Source organism: Cebus imitator, unplaced genomic scaffold (genome assembly GCF_001604975.1).
Source record: "Cebus imitator isolate Cc_AM_T3 unplaced genomic scaffold, Cebus_imitator-1.0 Scaffold54, whole genome shotgun sequence".
NCBI lineage: Eukaryota > Metazoa > Chordata > Mammalia > Primates > Cebidae > Cebus > Cebus imitator.
The window spans coordinates 4865895-4880096 of NW_016107369.1; the positions used below are offsets into that span (position 1 = coordinate 4865895).

Sequence of the window (14202 nt, forward strand, 5' to 3'; positions counted from 1 at the left end):
GGGTTTCACCATGTTGGTCAGGCTGGTCTTGAACTCCCGACCTCAGGTGATCCGCCCACCTTGGCCTCCAAAGTGCTTGGATTACAGGCATGAGCCACCACGCCCGGCCTAACTGTGGCCATTTTTGTTGGGTCTTTGGTCATTAAGCACCTATGTATACAAATCCCTGTCTCATGCTTGGACAAAGGAGTAAGAACATAAATGGAATAGCAAATATGGTCTCCAATCTTCAGAAGCTTATCTACTCTCAAAATAAGACAGTGTAGAAAGGGGCTTGAGGGTCTTGCCTTTGGTAAGCCCTTTAATATTTGGTGAAGGAGTGAACACATGAGTGAGTGAGGAAGGGAAAGTCCCATGACCTGATGATGTAAACAAGAAAAGTGCTGAGTGGACAGAGTAAGCAGAGCTGGGACGGATCTGCAGAGGCTCTTGCCAGCCTTGAGCTATGAGCTGAGACTTTCAGGAAGCCATCTCTCCCTTCCCCTTGCTTTCCCCACTGCACAGCTGAAGAGCTTTGATCAGTTCACCTGTAACCTGCTGTATGTGAGCTGGAGGAAGGACCTCACTGAGCACCTCCACCACCTCTACTTCCAGGGCCGTGTGTACTATACTCTCAACGTGCTGCGGGATGACGTCGATAACCCGTAGGTGCCCCAACTCAGTCCTTTCTACACTCTGTGTGGTCCTTTCCATCTAGCCTAGCCCTGGACACTGCTGGCGGCACACCCCATGGAGATTGTCTACAGTTGTTTTCAGATGCTGCTGCCCAGAGTCATGAAGGAGCATGCCCTGCAGAGGACTCCTGGAGAAGCTGCAGGGCTGAGAATAGGGAGCTAAAAAGAAGAGGCCTGCCAACTGCAGTGGCGTGCACCATGAGCAGCCTTGGGAATAGCTACTGTACTCTAGCCTGGGCAACATAGCAGAAACCCCATCTCTTAAAAAATGACAGGAACAGCTTCCTTCTGTCCTTTACATATTTTATATCTTGGTCTTCCAGTAAGGCACCCTCTAAAGAAAATGTTCTTGCTAAGAAAAATCAGCTCTTAGATTTTCATCAGTAAAAAAAAAGTGACTGGTATCCAGGACTCAGTCTAGGATTTGAATCCCAATTCTATCACCACCCAGCTTATAGCTCTTAAAGTCACCAAGCCCCAGGTTCCCTTTCCATAAAATGAGCATAATAATAGTTCCTATCTCAGGCCAGGTGCGTGGCTCACGCCTGTAATACCAGCACTTTGGGAGGCTGAGGCGGGCAGATCACGAGGTCAGGAGTTTGAGACCAGCCTGACCAATATGGTGAAACCCCATCTCTACTAAAAATAAGAAACTAGCCAGGCGTGGTGGCGCACACCCGTAATCCCAGCTACTCAGGAGGTTGTCAGGAGAATCGCTTGAACCTGGGAGGCGGAGGTTGCAGTGAACCGAGATCGCGCCGCTGCACTCCAGCCTGAGTGACAGAGCAAGATTCTGACTCAAAAATAAATAATAATAATAAATAGTTCCTATCTCAAAGGATGTCGTGAGGATGACATGATATCATTCATGTAATGCACATGTACAGTGCCTGACCCATAGTAAGTGTTCCAGTGTAAGTTAGCTATTGTGATTTTCCAGGTGAGGAAGCTGAAGCCCAGAGATTGCCCAAGGTCAAGTCGCTCATTGGGAATAGGAGTCAATATGGCCCTAGGGGTGAGATGAGATACACAGGATCTCTCCTTCACACCCATCCCCTCACTCACCGCCTTCCTAGCAAGCACTTTGTTACCTGGGGTGCCTCTAAGCTCAAGCTGAGCTTTGGTGCAAAGATGCGTTGTAGGCTGCTGCTGCCGCTGCCTCTTTCTAATGGCTATGGCTTCCATATGAAGCTTTCACAGCCAGATAGCTAAAGAGGCCAGGCTAGGGCTTATATAAGAGAAATTCAGGAGGATTGAGATAAAGGGGATAGCTTTCTTGATCATCCAAAAAAAAAAAGCAGCTCATCTACCTTGAAGTTTTTCTTTGGCTCTGCTCAGAACTAGCTCAGGTCCCTGGGTGCTGGACCTTTCCATTCCCACTTTTTCCAGGGGATTAACTGAGGCACCATAAACTGTAACTCTCTAGAACCCTGTTTAAAGGCCCCGAGGGTTTATTTGCCCCAGGAAACCAGCCTTATCTGGATTCCTCTTCCCGCAGCACAGGGTCAGTGCTGAGAGCACTGTGAGGCAAGGTCAGGAGCAGAGGTGGTGTGAAACTGTCTTGCTCTCTCCTCCTTTGGGCCCAGCTCCCTGGGTCCAGCTACTCTGTGTTGTTGGCTCCAGGGACCAGCGCATCAGCCAGGATGTGGAGCGATTCTGCCGGCAGCTCAGCAGCATGGCCAGCAAGCTGATCGTCTCCCCCTTCACCCTCATCTACTACACTTACCAGTGCTTCCAAAGGTGAAGCCCCCTTGCTCCTCAGCCTGGTGTTTCCCCAGAGGGTCCTCAGCTCTCCCAGGTCAAGGTCCAAGAGAAGCTTATTTCCCTTCTCTCCCACCTACACCTTACGGAGTCTTCCCATCCCATGTGCTCAGGCCCCTGCCCTTCCTTTGGCCTTGTGTTGTTGCAGTGTCACAGGTATCCTGGCTCTGACAGCTCATACCAGATGCCCCCACCTAGGAGCAGAGGTCCCATCGGGCTGCCTCAGATTGGACAGGGGCTACTTGAGAGGGGACAGAAGTCAGGGCTAAGACCTGTGGGGATAGGTGGCACCCCACACCCTCTCTCTTCCTCTCTCCCTCTCTCTGTGTTTCAGCACAGGCTGGCTCGGGCCTGTGAGCATCTTCGGGTATTTCATCCTGGGGACTGTGGTGAACAAAACTTTGATGGGGCCCATTGTGACGAAGCTGGTGCATCAGGAGAAGCTGGAGGGAGATTTTAGGTGTGTCTCCCTCACTTGAGGTTTCTGGGCTGGGGCATAATGGTTAAAGAATGGGATCTGGAGTAAGACTGCCTAAGTTCAAATCCTAGCTGTGTCAGTTCCTAGCTATATGATCTTGGAGAGGTCTTTAACCTCTCCAAGTTTCAATGTTCGTGTCTCTAAAGTGGAAACGGTACTGTAGCCTACGGAGAGGATTAGGATTAATAAGATCGTACGTGAGAAGGGCTGAGAACCGTGTCTGGCTGGCCATCACCATCATCGTCATCCCTTGGCCTTCTCACTGCCCTGCCGTAACCACCCTGTCTTGGATCAGTTGGTCGTGGCAGCCGATGGATCCATCGCCTACCCTGTGCTGCTTGGCCCCCTCCAGGCCAGGCCTTGGGAGGAGGAGATGCCATCCTCTCTGCAGAAAGCTGAGGGGCAGCCCTATCTCTGGAGAGCTCCTGCCAGGCTACCTAACCCTGAGATTTTCTGCCCTGTAACAGTCCAGGGAAGGGTCAGAGCTAGGCAGCCACAGTTCTAAGGCAGAGCTGAGCTCCACTTGGCTGGGGGGGTGGTCTTCATGATCCAGGACTCCACTAGGAGCAGGGCCAGTACTCCTGTTGTCAGCACACGTTTTCCTTCGGTCCATCCAGGTTCAAGCACATGCAGATTCGGGTGAATGCGGAGCCTGCTGCTTTCTACAGGTGAGTCTGGAGAGATTGTTCTCTTTCTACCTTGCCAGAGCTAAGAGTGGAGAAGGAAAGAAAAATCCTATAACCCTCCCACCACCACCAAACTCAGGGGCTGAGTGTTGTCACACTTGGCTGTGACCCTCTCCCTCCACCTCCCTCTGTCCTTGTCTGCCTCATCCTTAGGTCCAGGGGTTTGCTTCTGAAGCTGGTGGTTCCTTACTGTGGCCAGCTTTAGTCTTAGTAGCCTAGCATGGGGCCTGAAATTGTCAAATGAATGAATGCCTTGTCATCTTGCTAGTGACTGTAAGGCATTCCTCTGCCTCTGCTCTTCTGTCTGTTAAGAAGCTTTCTTGGCAGGGCTCTGTGGCTCATGCCTGTAATCCCAGCACTTTGGGAGGCCAAGGCGAGTGGATAACCTGAGGTTGGGAGTTTGAGACCAGCCTGACCAATATGGAGAAACCCTGTCTATACTAAAAATACAAAATTAGCCGGGTGTGGTGGCACATGCCTGTAATCCCAGGTACTTGGAAGGCTGAGGCAGGAGAATCGCTTGAACCCAGAAGGCAGAGGTTGCCGTGAGCCAAGTTTGCACCATTGTACTCCAGCCTGGGCAACAAGAGCAAAACTCTGTCTCAAAAATAAAAATAAAAATAAAGCAGCTTTCTTGCCAGGGTCTGAGAGCCAGGCCTTATCCTTCGTGTCTGTAGCGTGGGATGGAACAGGAGCTTCTCATACCAGGAGACCTGCTCCTCAATGCTGTCTATCGGAGCCGAGTGTCTGGTCTGACAGCAACAGCAGGAGCAGCAGTGTGAAATCCCATACCTTCCCACTGGGGCCAGGGCAGGCCCCTGTGTTGTGCCTTGTGTGAGGCCTCTGAAATCAGTGTTAGGACTGATAGTGCAGGCGGAGGTTCGCATTTAAGAAGTGGAAGCTACTCCTTGGCTCACCTATACTTGGGGTGGATCCGATATCCCTGGGACCTTTGCTTGTCAGTCTCTGCTGCAGTTTGCAACCTCCACCACTTGAGGGCACCAAGAATATTGGAAATCTGCGCTGGGGTGGGATTATGAGGTAGGCAGGGCTGGGTGTGTAGAAAAGTTGTTTTTGGATTCTGCAACTTCTGCTCATGAAGCTCTGAGGAAGGCAAGTTAATTCTTAGAGCTCCAGATGAGTTATTCTGTGGCCTCTGGTGCAAAATCTGAGATGTCCCCTCTCTCCTCCCTCCACGTTTTCTGCCTAGAGAATTTCTACCCATCCTGGAAACCCCAGGTCACCTCCTCTGGAGAGCCTTGCCAGACTCCCTTAATGGTTAAGCCTATCTGCTGCCATAGCCCTGAGGGCACACTTAATACTCCTTATTCCAAGTGAAAAATGCAGTGTGCCTGCCTGCCCTCTGGACTGAGAGCTCCTCAAAGACAGAGATTATTTTCTGATCTCTTTATTGCCCTGGCTAACTAGTGCAGTGCCTGGCACACCTAGTGACTTCTCTGTGTATGTTTATTTCACAATAGTTCTTATATATTGAGGGCTTCGTATGTGCTTGGCACTTTGTATTCAGAAGCTTTTAATTCTCACTGTCATCTATTACATAGGTATGATTAGCTCCATTTTATAGATGAAAAAAGTGAGGCCTGGAGGCTTAAGTAGCCTGCCTGTGTCACCCAGCTCGTAACTGGCCAGAGCCAGGATTTGAACCAGGTCTGCCCAACTCTAGAGTTCATGTTCTTTACACGGACAGTACCATAAGGCATGACTGAAGCCATGAATGAGTGCTAGCAGTAGACAGAGCCTGAGGCCATGATCATTTGGATGGCCTTGGTTTCTAAAGGAGGGTGGGTTGGGGGGCCCCCCAGCCTGGCTGAACCTCTCCAGCCCTGTGGACATCACAGCCTTTCCTTGTCAGAGCTGGGCATGTGGAGCACATGAGGACAGACCGCAGGCTGCAGAGACTTCTTCAGACCCAGAGGGAGCTGATGTCCAAGGAGCTCTGGCTGTACAGTAGGCGAGGGGGCCCAGGGAAGTGGGAAACGTGTTGGACTGGTCTGCTTCCCTTCCCACACATCCCTCCCTCCTGTCTGCAAGGATAAATGCACTGTGATGAAGGGATTAACGGGACAGTGGTGGGGGGCGGTTGGTTGCCTTTCTGAGTGTGTCCTCAGAAGAATGAGGATCCAGGGAAGACATGTGGCCCTGCTTGGCGTCCTGCTCCCCGTCTTAGGGTCATGTCCACTGCAGGGCATGTGGATGGTTCCTGGGTGTCTCATGCATCTGTCTTCCATAGTTGGCATCAACACCTTTGACTATCTGGGCAGCATCCTGAGTTACGTTGTCATCGCAATCCCCATTTTCAGTGGGGTGTATGGAGACCTGAGTCCCGCAGAGCTTAGCATCCTGGTCAGCAAGGTGAGATCCCTTTTGGTGACCCCTCATGCTGTTCCCCTATGTCCTCTGGCCCAGTGCCTGTGGCCCTGAGTGGAGACCTGCTTGACCGCTCCCTGTCCTGTCCAGAACGCCTTTGTGTGCATCTACCTCATCAGCTGCTTCACTCAGCTCATCGACCTGTCCACAACGCTCTCGGATGTGGCTGGCTACACGCACAGGTGAGGCCGTCCCGCCCCTCTGGCTCCTGAGCAAGGTGTGTGGTACTGGAAGTAGTGGCTGAGTGAAAAAAGGAACAGAGACATACCATGTACTCGTAGGTGTGAGGTAGAAAAAGGAGCTCACCTTCACCTGGCCTCCAGATCCTGCCTCAGATTTTCTCTTCTTGTTCAGGATTGGGCAGCTTCGGGAGACACTGCTGGACATGTCCCTGAAGTCACAGGACTGCGAGATCCTGGGCGAGAGCGAGTGGGGTTTGGACAAGTGAGTAGTGGGCTGGCAGAGCAGTAGTTGAGCCTGCAGGCTTTGGCATCACCTGGCTTGGGCTACCCTGGAGGAGCCCTGCCCTTTCCCAGCTGGGCAGCAGAGTTGTGAGGAGGAAATAGAATTTGGAATGGCAGGCACATAAAAGTTCACAGCTGCTGTTGCTGTTCCAGCATCTGTTGTATTCATTTACACCATTCCTCCAGCCAGTGGAAGCGAAGTGCACACACCTGCCTGAGATAACAGGAATTTGCAGTTTCGTCCTCTTCCTACCAAGCCCTCCACCTGCCCCTTTCCTTGGGGCATGTCTGTCTTTGTTCTCCCACCTCACTCAGCCCCAGAGATGTCTGAATTCGTGTATCTGTGCGGATCTGTTATGTTTCTGTGCATTCAGGATTTGACTGGTTTCCACACTTTCTTGGGCAGATCACTTAACTGTTCTGTCTCAGTTTCTTCATGTCTAAAAAGGAGGTTATAATGAAACCTTCCTTCGCTTGTAAGTGTTAGATGCCATCATCCATGGAAGGTGCTTGCACCGTAGCCACATTGTAAGCTTTCAAATCAGTCTGAATTCCAGGGCCTACACTTAACTCTCTCAGGAGCTAGTGCCTTAACTGTTGCGTCTGTTCCAAATGAAAGCTTCATGCAACCATAAGTCCAGAAGCTAGGCATGAAGGAGGGTCTGTAGGAAACTGGGATTGCTGTTCTGTGGGGAGCCAGGCATCCATGCAGAGCCAGAAACTCCAGAACTGTTTAGCTTTAACTACTCCCATTCTTGTTATTACTACTCTGGTCACACTATGACACCCTGAAAACTCACCAGCACTAGAATTATATGAATACTACTCTGTGACTTGGGCAGTTACTCAGCCGCCTGACTCTTAGCGTCCTCATCTGTGATGATATTTGCGATTCATGGGCGTTAGACTGATTAAGATCAGTCCCATAAGGGGCTTTGTCCAGCCAGGCACAGAGTAGAATTCTGCCCCCCACACCCCAGTATTAATGTGCTCAGGCTGCCTTGACAGAATACCACAGGCTGGGTGGCTTAAACAATAGAAGTTAATGTTCTCACATTTCCGATGCTTTTGCTCCAAGATCAAGTTGTGAGCAGGGTTTCTTCTGAGGCAGCTCGTTGGCTTGTAGACGGCCACCTTGTTGCTGTGTCCTCACATGGCCTTTCCTCTGTACATGTGTGCCCCTCCGTCTTAAAAGGACACCAGTCATGTTGGATTAGGGTCCCACCCAACCAGCCTCATGTAATCATCACCTCTAAAGACCCTGCCTCCAGCTGGGCACAGAAGCTCACACATGTAATCCCAGGACTTTGGGAGGCCAAGATGGGTGGATCACCTGAAGTCAAGAGTTCAAGACGAGCCTAGCCAACATGGCGAAACCCTGTCTCTACTAAAAATACAAAAATTAGCTGGACGTGGTGGCAGGTACCTGTAGTCCCAACTACTCAGGAGGCTGAGGAGGGAAAATCACTTGAACCCAGGAGGCGGAGGTTTTAGTGAGCCGAGATTGCGCCACTGCACTCCAGCCTGGGTGACAAGAGGGAGACTTTGTCTCAAAAAAAAAAAAAAAAAGACCCGGCCGGGCGCGGGGGCTCACGCCTGTAATCCCAGCACTTTGGGAGGCCGAGGCAGGTGGATCACGAGGTCAAGAGATCGAGACCATCCTGGTCAACATGGTGAAACCCCGTGTCTACTAAAAATACAAAAAATTAGCTGGGCATGGTGGCGCGTGCCTGTAATCCCAGCTACTCAGGAGGCTGAGGCAGGAGAATTGCCTGAACCCAGGAGGCGGAGGTTGCGGTGAGCCGAGATCGCGCCATTGCACTCCAGCCTGGGTAACAAGAGCGAAACTCCGTCTCAAAAAAAAAAAAAAAAAAGAAAAAAGACCCTGCCTCCAAATGTGGTTACATTCTGAGCCACTGGGGGCTGGGATGTCACCATGTGATTTTGTGAGGCTCCAAGTAAGCCCATAACAATCCACAGGCGGTGGCTCTCAGGAGAAGGGCCTCCCCACGGCAGTACTGACCCTGTCCATCTTCCTCACGCCCCTTCTCTTCTCTGACCCAGGGCCCCGGGATGGCCAGCAGCAGAGCCAGCAGACACAGCGTTTCTCCTTGAGCGGGTCTCCATCTCTGCTCCCTCCTCTGACAAACCCCTGATCAAGGATCTGAGCCTACAGATCTCCGAGGGACAGAGCCTGCTCATCACAGGCAACACAGGCACTGGCAAGACCTCCTTGCTCCGGGTTCTGGGCGGCCTCTGGACGAGCACACGGGGTGAGAGTCAGGCCCTCCCTGCCTCTGACCCAGCCTGGGCCCTAGGGGTGGGGTGAGGGCAGGGACAGTGTGATAGAATCCATCCTTTTTTGTTGGGGAATGAGGAAGAGAGGAGACAGGCAGTTGCCTCTTCTGGGAGATCTCACAATGGAGGTTTCTGTGGGCTCTGCAGGCTCAGTGCAGATGCTGACGGACTTTGGGCCCCGTGGGGTGCTATTCCTGCCACAAAAGCCGTTCTTCACTGACGGGACCCTTCGGGAGCAGGTCAGCCTAGTTTGGGGGCCTACTCCTCCCTCCTCACCCCACCCACCCACAGCTGGGACCTCTGGCACTGTGACAGGTCTCAGGCCCTAGAGTCAGGGCAAAAGGTGAGGTAGTGAAGTGGTCTGGGCCTGGGAACTGCTGGCTCTAAGAACCTTCTATTCACATCCATGGATTGGACCTGCTACTCAGAGCAGCTCCTGAGGCAGATAAATGGGGCGAGGGCTCAGGCCAAATAACACGCATTTGTCCAGCACCCGAGGTCAGATTCTATAGCCCCTGCCCTCAGAAGGCTCTCAGACTCTCGCTCTAGACACACTTCTGAAGGTTGTAGGGACCTTGCCCCGCTGTCTGCACGCTGGAGCCTCTCCCATCTGACCCGGGCCAGGCATTCCCACCTCTCCTCTTTGGGCAGTTCCAGTGGGTTCCAGAGGGAGGGTGGCCTGTGTGCAGCTCCATCTCTTGCTCGCCCTCCTCCTAGGCTGGTGTGTTTTTTTTCTTTTATCAGGTGATATATCCCCTGAAGGAGATCTACCCTGACTCAGGTGAGCCGGTCCTCCTTAAGTCATGTCCTTTCCTCTGTTGCAGTTGTCCCTGCTCTGCCTGACTGTGGCCTCAGCTGTGCCCTTTGGGAGAGGCCCCAGCCAGACTGCTGATTCAAGGAAGAGAGGCTCCTCTCCTCTTCTTTGTTTACTGTTTTGGGGTCTACACCCATACCTCACCTCATTCTATCTTTCCATCCTTAAGGAGAGACACCCACTGGGACAAGGGAAGTTACACCTTCCTTCACCCACCCCTTCCCTTATCAAGGGCTCTAACCTGTGGTTTCAGAGCCTTCACCCAGCGTTCTAGGGCCCCCACCCCTACCATGATGTGCCCTATTTTCTTATTTTTGAGATGGAGTCTTCCTCTGTCTCCAGGCTGGAGTGCAGTGGTGCAATCTCAGCTCACTGCAACCTCCCAGATTCAAGCGAGTCTCCTGCCTCAGCCTCCTGAGTAGCTGGGACTACAGGCACAAACCATCATGCCCATCTAATTTTTGTATATTTGGTAGAGATGAGGTTTCACCATGTTGGCCAGGATGGTCTTGATCTCCTGACCTTGTGATCCACCCGCTTCGGCCTCCCAAAGTGCTGGGATTACAGGCATGAGCCACTGTGCCCGGCCTTGCCCTGTCTATTCTGACCAGCCAAGAGGTGCTGGCTTGTCGCAGAAGGCCTCTCTGTTGTGCAGGTTCTACTGATGATGAGAGGATCTTGAGGTTCTTGGAATTGGCAGGCCTGGTAAGTGGGGACAGGGACCCTCAGGACCTGAGCCCACATGGGAGCACCAGCCACAGGTAGGTAGGTGCTGGCCCTGCTGTTCCTGGGCCCAGGACTGGAAGTCTGAGCCTGGGGTGGAGAATGGGAATACAGCTAGTGCTCGACTTATGACCACGGTTGGTTTCGACAGACCAGTCGTAACACGATTTGGTCGTAAGTTGAGTAGGCTGTATGCACGCAGAGATAGTAGTGCTGCCAGAAGCTGGTCCGCACTGTCGTATGCCCAGCTGGGCAACGTTTGTGCTGCCAGACGCAGAGCAGTCGTGGCTAGTGATTGTGGTCGTAAAGTCGAGTGGTCGTAAGTTGCATAGGTCATAAGTCGATCAATACCTGTATCAGTTGACAGTGTGTGCTGTTGGCCAGGTTGAGACAGGAAGGGGGTAGTGCTCTCACTGGAGAATTTTAAAACAAGAACAGGACTGACAAAGGCAGTTTGCTTTTTATTGTCATGTTTAGCAAGTCTAAACCGTGTCATTGGTAGAATATTCCTCTCTGCCTGGGGCAGACTATCCCACAGCCCCCCACCTTGGTATGCCACTGGCATGTATTTGTCTCAGAAGTGTGCATGTGTGCTGGGGAGTGAGGGAGGTTCCCCATGATGGCAGGTAGCAGGGCTGGGCCATTTCACGGACATCGCACCCTCTGGGTCTGTTACAGTCCAGCTTGGTGGCAAGGACAGAGGGTCTGGACAAGCAGGTGGATTGGAACTGGTAAGAACAGGGCTTGGGTGCTCCAGAGATAGCTCCACCATAAAGACAATGGGCTCCAGGGTCCTGTCAAGGAATGGAACGGATCCTGACCCCAAAGTCCAGATGTTTGGCTGGTCCATTGGGTGCAAGTTTATGCCCTTGGGAACAGAGTTTGCCTCACTTTGTGTGGGCTGTAGGCCTGTGGTTGAAAGGGGAGGGGCTTCTGTCTCCTGGGGCTCACCTCTGTGCAGAGAAACCTAGAGAAACCTCTTCCTACTTAGACCATTCTAGGTAAAAGTCAAGCTATATCCATCCTCCTCCAGCAGTCCTCTCTCTTCCCCTTCCTCAGGTATGATGTTCTGTCCCCGGGGGAGATGCAACGGCTCTCCTTTGCCCGACTCTTCTACCTGCAGCCGAAGTATGCAGGTGAGGTCTGCCTTGTGGGTGCATGTGCCATGCACTGTCTGCACTCAGGTGTAGCAGCATGTGTTCACAGGCACACCTGTGCGTGACTGAGCTTCTCCACATTCCCTGCTAGAGAGGACAGCAGGCCCTGCCCGTGATAAACAGTGCTTGGCATCTTCAGAGTAACACTGAATATGCTGTGCTGCCAGCTCATAAGCTTTTTATTTTCTTACTGTTTTTTGTTTTTTGGGTTTTTTTTTGAGACAGTCTCTCTCTGTTGCCCAAGCTGGAGTACAGCGGCACAATCATGGCTCAATGCAGCCTGAAACTCCTAGGCTCAAGTGATCCTCCCACATCAGCCGCCTGAGTAGCTGGGACTGCAGGAATGTGCCACCACACCCTGCTAATTTTTTTATTTTTGTTTTTGTAGAGACTGGGTCACACTATATTGCCCAGGCTGGTCTGGAGCTCCTGGCCTCAGGCCATCCTCCCAAGCTGGCCTCCCAAAGTGCTGGGATTACAGGCGTGAACCACCATGCCCAGCTCATAAGCTTTTTGCCTGGCAGCAGCTAGAGCCAGGAGCCAACCTTGAAGGATTGTAACTTTCTCCTCCACCGTCTAATGAATGGGCACCCATTTTCCTCCCCTGCCAAGCTGTGCCTGGCAGGGGGATGGGTGTGGACTTTTCCAAAGACTGACATTCTTGCAGGACACTGTGATTCCCTGTATTGAGTGGTCCCAGGAAGTGGCTGGTGCTTATCTGTAGAAGCTGAGAGATTTCATGCAGCCGCTCACAGATGATTCTGTCATAGAACCTGGCCCTCTGCTTCTCTGGCCCATCCTTCTCCCTAAGGCAGGGCTTCTAGATGTCAGAGCAGCTTTCAGCCTCCCCTGGGTCCCAGCTGGGGTTGAGTGTAGGTGAGAGGAGAAGCAGTGGCAGGAGGAGAAGCAGCGGTGGCAGAGGGCAGGGCTTTGATCTCTTCCTCTGTGCTCTGCCCTCAGTGCTTGATGAAGCCACCAGTGCCCTGACAGAGGAGGTGGAGAGCGAGCTCTATCGCATTGGCCAGCAGTTGGGGATGACGTTCATCAGCGTTGGACATCGACAGAGCCTTGAGAAGGTATCTGTGCTCACAAGGATGGTCTAAGGAGGAGAAAGAACCCAAAGGCTGAGGGTGGCCAGGGCCAGAGGCCTCTCAAAATGGGGAATAGCGGTAGCAGAGAGAACTGAGTGGCCTTCTGTGCCGGTGGCCAGCCTGATGCCCATGTGGTGGTGGTCTCTTATAGTTTCATTCCTTGGTTCTGAAACTCTGTGGAGGAGGAAGATGGGAACTGATGAGAATCAAAGAGGAATGAAGCTCCAGCTTTCGGAAGGAGATCCACACTCTGGCGGATCGGCGGCCCTCAGAGACCAGGAGGACTGCCGGGGAAGAACGAGCCCAGGTTGGCCACATAGGTTCTGTGCAGGAGTCCTGGCAGTGTGGGCCTAGCCCACGTCTGGGTCTCTGGAGGGGACACTGAGTCTCCCAGGGTTCAGTCTCCCAGGACTCTGCTGCCTCAGCCAAAGCCTCCATATGCTTGAAGTGCTGATTACCTACAAATGATTTCAGATCGTGTTTGCTGAAGAGAAATTTGGAAGTGTGAGATCTGTAAGAAATGAAAGGTCAGGATGGAAAGAAATCTCTTGGAGTCAAGACATCTGGAAATCTTTTAATCAATTAAATTGTGCAGCAATAGATTTTTAACTTTAATCAAAAGACCATTTAAGTTTTTTTATATAAGTTTTTTACGAAGAAAAGCTAAACATTAAAAATAATTGCAGATTTTTCTCTTCTTTATCGTGGAATGATCTTTTTAATTGAATCTCTGGACTTGTATTTGAGAGCTTGGTGGGAAGGGAAGCATGCCCTGCTGTTCTGGAATCTTCTGGTGAGAGTTTTTCACTTCTCCCCACATGTCCCTTTCCATTCATCAGTGTTACATAGTTAGAACCTGAACCACTAATGTCTAGGGGCCTTCAGTCTGTCATATCTTAACTTAGATGAAAGTAATTCCCTTTCTTTTAGCCAAAATAAATTTGGCTTAAAAAAAAAAAAATCTATATGTATTAGGAAACAACAACAACAGACAAAACCCAGGAAGCGCAAAGCATGAGGTGGAGTTACTGTGCTCAGAGTCGCCACTCAGACCAGGTCAGACCACGCCCCTCCAGGTAGGTTGTCTACAGATCACCTTCCTCACCTTCATGATTTTTGCCAGGTTTCTGTACTTTTTGTACATGAGTTACTTATTTTTAAAGACAAACTCACCTTTAAATGGATTTTTCAATGAAATTTTACACTTAACATAAACAGAAAGTAACTAAAAATAAATACAATAAAAACTACCAAACAGTGTTATTAAATCACAGCTAGATGCTGTTGCCTGCATAGTCTCTGGGCCTGAGGCTTGCTCTTTTTGTAAAAAAAGTAGGAGAGGAGTTAGACTGGCACCCAGCTGAGATTTTTCTCCTTAATAAAATTAGAAAGATGGAGTGAGAATTGTACTTTCTCACTGTTAGATTTAAGATTATTTAACACCTTCTTGGTACCACTTAAAATGACTGACTTTATCCTTACTGACTTCTTCAACTCCTAAGCCTTTTTCGCAGGTGCTGCTGCTGCCGCCAGGTTATTTTGTTTGTATGTATGTATGTATTTAGAGACAGTGTCTCACGCTTCACTCTGTAGCCCAGGCTGCAGTGTAGTGGCACAATCACAGCTCATTGCAGCCTTGACCTGCTGCAATGTACTTTCTCACTGTTA

General features: G+C 51.1%; 1 protein-coding gene across 7 annotated transcripts in view; it reads left to right on the forward strand.

The window, feature by feature from the left end:
- The window catches only part of ABCD4 (ATP binding cassette subfamily D member 4), a 17441-nt gene extending 4203 nt beyond the window's left edge, over positions 1-13238 (forward strand). The window contains exons 3-18 of one of the 7 annotated variants that reach the window (XM_017528677.2): positions 505-644; positions 2298-2414; positions 2770-2895; positions 3531-3581; positions 5473-5567; positions 5851-5972; positions 6078-6169; positions 6342-6431; positions 8516-8724; positions 8897-8988; positions 9494-9530; positions 10219-10268; positions 10965-11017; positions 11346-11422; positions 12404-12519; positions 12686-13238. In XM_017528677.2, coding sequence (XP_017384166.1) covers positions 505-644; positions 2298-2414; positions 2770-2895; positions 3531-3581; positions 5473-5567; positions 5851-5972; positions 6078-6169; positions 6342-6431; positions 8516-8724; positions 8897-8988; positions 9494-9530; positions 10219-10268; positions 10965-11017; positions 11346-11422; positions 12404-12519; positions 12686-12754 — 1536 coding nt within the window. In that variant the 3' untranslated portion in view covers positions 12755-13238. Of the gene's footprint in view, positions 1-504; positions 645-2188; positions 2207-2297; positions 2415-2769; positions 2896-3530; positions 3582-5472; positions 5568-5850; positions 5973-6077; positions 6170-6341; positions 6432-8515; positions 8725-8896; positions 8989-9493; positions 9531-10218; positions 10269-10964; positions 11018-11345; positions 11423-12403; positions 12520-12685 lie in introns of those variants that run through there. The other 6 variants (XM_017528676.2, XM_037738544.1, XM_037738545.1 and 3 more) reach the window with 6 other exon arrangements.
- Positions 13239-14202: the final 964 nt, after the last annotated feature.